This window comes from Trachinotus anak, unplaced genomic scaffold (assembly GCF_046630095.1).
Source record: "Trachinotus anak isolate AG129_WGS33_773 ecotype Australia unplaced genomic scaffold, CSIRO_AGI_Tana_v1 ptg000031l, whole genome shotgun sequence".
Lineage (NCBI taxonomy): Eukaryota > Metazoa > Chordata > Actinopteri > Carangiformes > Carangidae > Trachinotus > Trachinotus anak.
In genome coordinates this window covers 6793781-6802702 of record NW_027273882.1, presented here as the reverse complement: position 1 = coordinate 6802702, position 8922 = coordinate 6793781, and the positions used below count along the sequence as shown (strand labels likewise).

The window sequence follows — 8922 nt, the reverse complement described above, 5'->3', positions numbered from 1 at the left end:
GGTTAGACTTGATTGTGCTGCCATCCTGTGGTATGTCCAAGTAACACAGACCAACACACTGGATTTGAGGCTTTTCTTTGAGCCCAAAAGGTAAGAATTCATGTTTAACACCAGGTTGGTGTCATAAGAATGATACTAATGCACCAGTAGTGACGACACACTGGACTGTGTTGCCATCATTATCCACCTGGACCTAAATTTATAGCCCCCATCAAAATTCAGTCAAACAAAATTGTATTAATACATCTATCACCCTCCTTTAAATCCGCAGACACTTGACCTTTGAGCCACAAAGCCATGATTATAGTGACGTTGAAGTCTGAGAAGTGCAATGATTTAATCACAATCTGTCTTTGGGTGAATCAAGCAGTGATGACGAGCGCGGCTCCTCTACCAGAGGCCTGGGAGTTTGAGGGTTCTGCGCAGTATCTTTGCTGTTCCTAAGACTGTGGTCTTCTGGACAGAGACCTCAGATGTTGTATGTTGAATCTGCTGGAGCCATTCTCCCAGTTTGGGAATCACAGCCCCCAGTGCTTGGATTATTACTGGTAGCACTGTTGCCTTTACTTTCCACATCTTTTCTTTTGGTTCTAGCAGGTAATAGAACGGAGTAATGAAACACAAATACTTCCAATAGACTGAGTTTCTGACACACGTAAGACCGGTTTTGACCTCACTCTGATGTTTTTAGATAAACGTCCTCATAAGAGTTATGAGGATGTGACTCGTCCTCAGGTCAAACACACACAGACTCCAGGACTGACGAGGGAGAATGAGCAGCTGCTTCTCTCCAAATGTTTCCTCTACACATGAAGGTGGAAAGTGTCTGTAAGTCGACCTGAAGTCAGTTCAGCAGGTGAGAATGTGTAAATGTCTGAACAGGATCACTGTGGTCACATTGTGTTGTATCACTGTTTGACTGGACAGTAGAAATGTTTCTTGGTGCTGATTCCTTCTTTCAAATATTTGATGCTTTCAGGTGCAAATACTGTCAGTAATTTCTGTCTGAGTTAAAAGACAATGACTTGTGTGTATTATTGTTAGTCTTCACAGGAAGAATAAACAGCAGTTAGATTCAGTTCAGATCATTGGTGAAACATGTAGTTCGAGTCAGAACTGGTCAGACAGCTCGGCTGTTGATACTCTGGGTTTTTTGTGCAGTGTTTGTGTCATGTCACTGACCTGTGAAGTGAATGCTGTTGTAATGAAGCATGTTGTTGTGTCTGTGTGAAGGTGGGGGCTCTGCTATGAACCAGTGTGAGGACAGAGAGGAGGGAGCCCCTCCCTCTAAAACCACTCTGTGTGGGGAACATGAGAGCCAGACCAAAACTCAGAGGTGAGATGAGGATCTCTAACTGTCCATGACTCTTCTCCATGTCAGAGCTCAGCACTCAGATCACTGCTCCATCATTATTCACACTCAAAGCTCTGTGTGTGTTGTGTTGAAGGCCAGAGCAGCAGCACAGACCAGACTCTCCTGGACCCAAACCTGGACCAAGCTGTCTGTCCCTCAACAGTGAAAAGTCTATAGGTCGATTTATTGTGTTCAAAGATGGACAGCAGTCAGATGGTCAGAGGTAAGAATTTAAACTGGAAGTTATTTATCTCAGTTTGTTGTTTTCAGTTTAAAACATTTAACAGTCAACATTATTTTCAGCAGCATCTTGTCTTGGATGAATTTCAGTGAACCTGTGAATTGATCAGGGTTTGTGAGTCTTTCAGGAACCAACATGATAGACCAGACTCTCCTGGATCTGAACCCAGCTGTGTGTCCCTCCACAGTGAAAAGTCTATAGGTCGATTTATTGTCTTCAAAGATGGCCAAGAGTCTGATGGTCAGAGGTAAGAATTTAAACCGGAAGCTATTTATCTCACAGTTTGTGGTTAAACATTTAAAATTCAGCAAAATCTTCAACAGTATTTTATCTTTAAATTGGAACATTCATCAGTGTTGTGTGTCTTTCAGGATCCATCAGCAGAGACCAGTCTACCGTACACCCAGCAGTGTGTCCATGAAAAATGAACACTTCAGAAAATTTTATACCAAGATACAAGAAAAGCATTTTAACAAGTAAATTAGCTTTTCCTAAACTTGTAAATATAATATTTCTAAAAGACATTTTACCCAGAAAGAATCCAACAGTTTTTCTACCAGGATACATTAATAACACACAGCACATTCGTCACTGTGTGTTATTAAATGTGTAAAATCATCATATTCTCACCACAGAGTTCATCAGAAGAGCTCAGAGGTCCACAGTGATCAGTCTGCCCAGCAGCATCAACCAGACCTGGACTCCATATTTATGGTGTGTGCAAGTACAAGCACATTTTTACTATTTAACTACATCACCTACAGATTAACAGCTGAACTTCCCTTCAGGTCCTAACAGTCTCCGTGCTGCTCTGTTTAGACCAGCAGACCTTCAGACTGACACATCAATCACATGTTGTTTTCTACCAGTTTAAATGAAATGTTCAGTTTATCATCTGTTCCAGCTGCTGGAGGAGAACATTGTCACTTTTGTGAAGAACGAGCTGAAGAGAGTCCAGAGGATCCTGAGACCAGATTACCCAGAATGCTTAGAGAGTCAGAGGGAGGATGAGGAGGTGTTGTACGGTGAGGATGAAGAGCAGAGGAGGAGCAGCAGAGAGGCATTTCTGAAGATCACACTGAACTTCCTGAGGAGACTGAAGCAGAAGGAGCTGGCTGACTGTCTGCAGAGCAGTAAGAGGATTTCTATAAAAACTTAACACGATGGATGAATGAGGCAGTGACTAAAGTGTCAAGATATGGAGGGAAAAATGTTCATATTCTCATTGTTTATGTTATGTCAACATATTGAATATATAATTTGGGGGGATTGCTGAAAGCACTTTTATTTTACTTACTTAGACTTTTACATGAGTGTGTTTGGGGCTGAATGTTGATGTCTAGAGTGGGCGACCCAGTGGGTAGAAGCTCTCCAAATGATCTGAAACCTTTCTTCTTATCTTGTCCCCACGGCTGCAAATTTCACTCTACACAAATAATTTTTTCCCAGATTATAAGCAAATTTGTCTTCTTTCTCACTATGTGAATACTGAAGCTCAGTGACTTACACAATTTGAAGCAGGAATATCATCCAACTGCCCCATTCAGTCTAATGTAAACTGACACCAGAAAATCAGGAGGAAACAGAAAGCAGGCCATTTTTAAAATCACTGCTTTTCCCACATTTTTCACACCACAGACAAATATTTTATATCACTGTGTTCAGCAGAGTCTCCTCTCTCAGAAAATATAAAGCTTTATGCGAAAGGAGCTAACAGTCTCAACTGGCAAGCAAGAGATTGAGAGGTGTCTCTCACCATAATAACTGAGCAGTTACAATCGCTATGGCAACTGGAGTTGGACACAAACAGCTAATTTAAATCAGATGATCAGACTTGTTTCATTCAAATTTTAAATAGGTTGCAGCAATCTTATTTATACAACATTAAACACCTTTACACTTTTTTTTTTACAATAGTTTGCAGATTTCATCTCTATCCCATTTTTTCCAACCGTTCATACAAATTCAAGGCTTTAACTTCAGTTTGGGCAGAAGTGGAAATCCATATTTCTTGTTTATTCATTTATTTAATCTTTGTTTATTCAGGGACTTGTGTTCCAGCCTGTCGACATAAACTCAAATCTAACCTGAAGGAGAAGTTCCAGTGTGTGTTCGAGGGGATCACTAAAGCAGGAAACCCAACCCTTCTGAATCAGATCTACACAGAGCTCTACATCACAGAGGGAGGGACTGGAGAGGTCAATGATGAACATGAGGTCAGACAGATTGAAACAGCATCCAGGAAACCAGACAGACCAGAGACAACCATCAGACAAGAAGACATCTTTAAAGCCTCACCTGGAAGAGATGAACCAATCAGAACAGTGATGACAAAGGGAGTGGCTGGCATTGGGAAAACAGTCTTAACACAGAAGTTCACTCTGGACTGGGCTGAAGACAAAGCCAACCAGGACATACACTTCACATTTCCTTTCACTTTCAGAGAGCTGAATGTGCTGAAAGAGAAAAAGTTCAGCTTGGTGGAACTTGTTCATCACTTCTTCACTGAAACCAAAGAAGCAGGAATCTGCAGGTTTGATCAGTTCCAGGTTGTTTTCATCTTTGACGGTCTGGATGAGTGTCGACTTCCTCTGGACTTCCACAACACTCAGATCCTGACTGATGTCACAGAGTCCACCTCAGTGCACATACTGCTGAAAAACCTCATCAGGGGGAAACTGCTTCCCTCTGCTCGCCTCTTGATAACCACACGACATGCAGCAGCCAATCAGATCCCTGCTGAGTGTGTTGACATGGTGACAGAGGTCAGAGGGTTCACTGACCCACAGAAGGAGGAGTACTTCAGGAAGAGGTTCAGAGATGAGGAGCAGGCCAGCAGGATCATCTCCCACATCAAGACATCACGAAGCCTCCACATCATGTGCCACATCCCAGTCTTCTGCTGGATCACTGCTACAGTTCTGGAGGATGTGTTGAAGACCAGAGAGGGAGGAGAGCTGCCCAAGACCCTGACTGAAATGTACATCCACTTCCTGGTGGTTCAGTCCAAAGTGAAGAACATCAAGTATGATGGAGGAGCTGAGACAGATCCACACTGGAGTCCAGAGAGCAGGAAGATGATTGAGTCTCTAGGAAAACTGGCCTTTGAGCAGCTGCAGAAAGGAAACCTGATCTTCTATGAATCAGACCTGACAGAGTGTGGCATCGATATCAGAGCAGCCTCAGTGTACTCAGGAGTGTTCACACAGATCTTTAAAGAGGAGAGAGGGCTGTACCAGGACAAGGTGTTCTGCTTCATCCATCTGAGTGTTCAGGAGTTTCTGGCTGCTCTTCATGTTCACATGACCTTCATCAACTCTGGAGTCAATCTTATGTCCACAGATCCACAAAGAACCTCCCGAAGGTCTAAAGTATTAAGAAACTTATCTAAAGCAACGCAGCTCTACCAGAGTGCTGTGGACAAGGCCTTACTGAGTCCAAATGGACACCTGGACTTGTTCCTCCGCTTCCTCCTGGGTCTTTCACTGGAGACCAATCAGATTCTCCTACGAGGCCTGCTGACACAGACAGGAAGTAGCTCACTGATCAATCAGAAAACAGCCCAATACATCAAGAAGATCAGTGAGAATCTGTCTCCAGAGAAAAGCATCAATCTGTTTCACTGTCTGAATGAACTGAATGATCGTTCTCTAGTGGAGGAGATCCAACAGTCCCTGAGATCAGGACGTCTCTCCACAGATGAACTGTCTCCTGCTCAATGGTCAGCTCTGGTCTTCATCTTACTGTCATCAGAAAAAGATCTGGACGTGTTTGACCTGAAGAAATTCTGTGCTTCAGAGGAGGCTCTTCTGAGGCTGCTGCCAGTGGTCAAAGCCTCCAACAAAGCTCTGTAGGTTGATAAATATGTAGGTAGATTAACTTTGACTATTTGGTTTTAGGTATAGCCAAAATGTTAACATTTCATTGCTCTTGCCACTTTTCAGACTGAGTGGCTGTAACCTCTCAGAGAGAAGCTGTGAAGCTCTGTCCTCAGTCCTCAGCTCTCAGTCCTCTAGTCTGAGAGATCTGGACCTGAGTAACAATGACCTGAAAGATTCAGGAGTGAAGCTTCTGTCTGCTGGACTGGAGAGAAGACATTGTAGACTCGAAGCTCTCAAGTAAGGACTCAGACCACAAATCCTCCAATCTGAACAACCATATAGGTCTTTTTTTCAACCCTCTGACATGACCCATAGGAATGTCTCCTGAAATAGGCACACGAAGCAGCAAAGGTTGAAGGGACGGCTACGGCATGACATGTATGATGTACATTCTATCTCTACACTTCCTACTGTCACAGCCGAGGTGTCTACAATGGCAAACCATTCGTTCTCCTGTAGTACACAGTTGGGCTGCAACAGTAGGAAGTTTTGAGATAGAATCTACATCATACACATCATGCCATAGCCCTCCCCTCAACTGTCACTGCTTAAAATCCCTAAGAGTCCCCCTAAAGCGGCAGTCATACCGAACCTTGGTTATCATGGTTACAAGGATAAATACGCTGAATGTACTGAGAATTCTTCCTACCTTCATTGCCATGGTTACTATAATAATGGTCATGGCTTGGTTAGATTTAGGCAATAAAACTACTTGATTAGGTACATGCAAGAGTTTTTTGTAATTCTGGACCCATAAGGCAGAACATTGACCAGAGGTTGAAGGTGAAATAAGTTCTTTATTTGTAAATTTTGTAGGATGTGGGGAATCCAGCTTGAGGTGGTGATGAGGGGTTTGGTGGTTTGGCCAAGGGGGAAAGGTCCGGGCATTAGGGTCAGGATCCTGTTTTAGGGAGGGCAGAGGTAACGGTAGTGGGGGAAATTAGGAGTGCCTTTTTATCATCTTCCCAGCATGTGGAGACTCTCCTCCTGCACATGGAGATGCCTTGCTGTGCTGAACCGACGGCCACCGTCACAGCCAGGGTCCACATGCAGCCAGACCAATGGAAAGCTCAGGTTGAGACCTTTCCCTGAGGAGTTCAGTGGAGGTGTTTCAACTTGCAGTGTTGTACAATGTGTTCCCCTACATCAAAGTCCTGTGTTTTGATGACCCACCCATCCACCCATACCTATTACAAACATATTGCCTTTATACTAAATCTCCATACTTTTACCTTTGCTCCTGTCATAATTACTTCTGCTGCTACATGTCACCTAACAACTAAATGTAACTATGGGTCATAATAATCTGCTGCAAAAACAACCTATGGACTTGTTTTTTAACAGGACAGTCTCATTCAGATTTATGGTAAATATATTAAATTTAAATCCTTTTCTCATGCAGGTAAAGGTACGCACCAAAAAGAGAAGCTCATTGTTTTCGTCATTTTCAAAAAACACAGTGATGCTCATTGCATACAATTAAAACAGAACCAGCATGATTGGCAGTTTTTCTTGTTTTTCTATGACCAAAATTAATCTATTTGGTTCAAGTTTTTTTTACATATATAGTGCATGTTTGATGGTAACTGTAGATGCCCCAGATGCTAATGGCAAATAAATGCAGGGACCTGATAGGGATATAGAAGCCACGATATTTGGAGAAAAAGTACATCCTGTCAGAAGGCATTTAGGGGTCTTGTAAGGATATTAAGTCAACAACATCATATGTATCAGACTTGAAAAAACTAATTCAAGGTAATGTGAAATTATAATCCTGCCATAACTTGATCTGATGTAAGTCTTTGATAGAAAATTGTGTGTTTGTGTTCAGTTTGTCGGGCTGTCTGGTCACAGAGGAAGGCTGTGCTTCTCTGGCCTCAGCTCTGAGCTCCAACCCCTCCCATCTGAGAGAACTGGACCTGAGCTACAATCATCCAGGAGACTCAGGAGTGAAGCTGCTGTCTGCTGGACTGGAGGATCCACACTGGAGACTGGACACTCTCAGGTATGGACAGACAACAACAGCTTATACATTGTTTTTCTGGCCGATTCAAAAGCCGGTGAACACTGCTTCATGATGAACAACAGGATGTATGTTGGATGTAAAATCATTCACAATGGATTTGTTAAATGCTGCTTACCTAATAAAACAGAATAACGTGGTCTTTCTGTGTTTTTTTTTTTTTTTCCTCCAGAGTGGAAAACTGTGGAAAGCAGAGACTGAAACCTGGTCTGAGAAAGTGTAAGCATTTATTTATATAACATGTATTCAACCAACTCCAACTGAAAAATAATCTGACCAATTCATAGACTGGTCACTTTACTCATTATTCCCTCTGTCTGATTGTATCACAGCTCAAACAAGAATATACTGATACAGTTTGACCTTCATTATTAAATATGTCAGTCCAAAATACTGTTTTAATTGAATATGTTTCTTATAATCTTTTCTTATAATAACCATACAAGGAAAAGTACTTTTAGTCTCTCGCTCATCTAGTCGTGTTAGATTAGTCTTAAATGATCTCCTTCCTTTCTTTTTTCAGTTGCCTGTGAACTCTCACTGGACCCAAACACAGTAAACTCAGAGCTCAGACTGACTAATAACAAGACTAAGGTGAGACTGGTTAGAGAGGATCAGTCATATCCTGATCATCCAGACAGATTTGACTGCTGGCAGCTGCTGTGTAGAAATGGTCTGACTGGTCACTGTTACTGGGAAGTTGACTGGAAAGGAGAGGTTGATATAGCAGTGAGTTACAAAACAATCAGGAGAAGAGGAAAGACTGCTGACAGCTGTTTTGGAAAGAATAATCAGTCCTGGAGTTTGAGCTGCTCAGCTGATGGTTTCTCTGTCTGGCACAATAACAGAAAAATATCCACCCTTTTCCACTCCTCCTCGTCCTCGCCTGTTCCTAAGAGAGCAGCAGTGTATGTGGACTGTCCTGCTGGCTCTCTGTCCTTCTACATAGTTTCCCTGGACAAACTGATCCACGTCCACACCTTCAACACCACATTCACTCAACCTCTGTATCCTGGGTTTGGATTTGGGTTTCAGGCTGGTTCTTCAGTGTCTCTGTGTTCTGTGTAGAAGGGAGAGTCCCCTCACTCTTACTGACAGTTTACTCTGTATGCTGTAACACACACACACACACACACTATCAACAACATACACCAGACTTGTCCGTGACTCAGCCCTCCACCAAGTTTGGTTGCAAATCAGTTTTAGTTTCTTTTTTTTTAATCCTTCTGTCAAACAAACACAGGTGAAAACAGAACCTCCCAGGCAGAGGTTTATAATAAACTATATATGTGTCAACTGTAACACCTGATCTGTTTTTAAATGTGAAGAAATTCGTGGAATTTTCTTTTTGTCCCTTAGTTGTGTGTGTGTGTGTGTGTGTGTGTGTGTGTGTGTGTGTGTGTGTGTGTGTGTGTGTGTGTGT

At 42.5% G+C, this 8922-nt stretch overlaps 1 protein-coding gene across 1 annotated transcript in view; it reads left to right on the top strand.

Moving 5' to 3' along the window:
- Positions 1-726: 726 nt before the first annotated feature.
- The window catches only part of LOC139612516 (NACHT, LRR and PYD domains-containing protein 12-like), a 74927-nt gene continuing 66731 nt past the window's right edge, over positions 727-8922 (top strand). The window contains exons 1-5 of the mRNA XM_071468153.1: positions 727-828; positions 1234-1336; positions 1449-1577; positions 1705-1842; positions 1967-2071. Of these exons, the coding sequence (XP_071324254.1) occupies positions 795-828; positions 1234-1336; positions 1449-1577; positions 1705-1842; positions 1967-2071 (509 nt within the window). The 5' untranslated portion in view covers positions 727-794. The remainder of the gene's footprint in view (positions 829-1233; positions 1337-1448; positions 1578-1704; positions 1843-1966; positions 2072-8922) is intronic.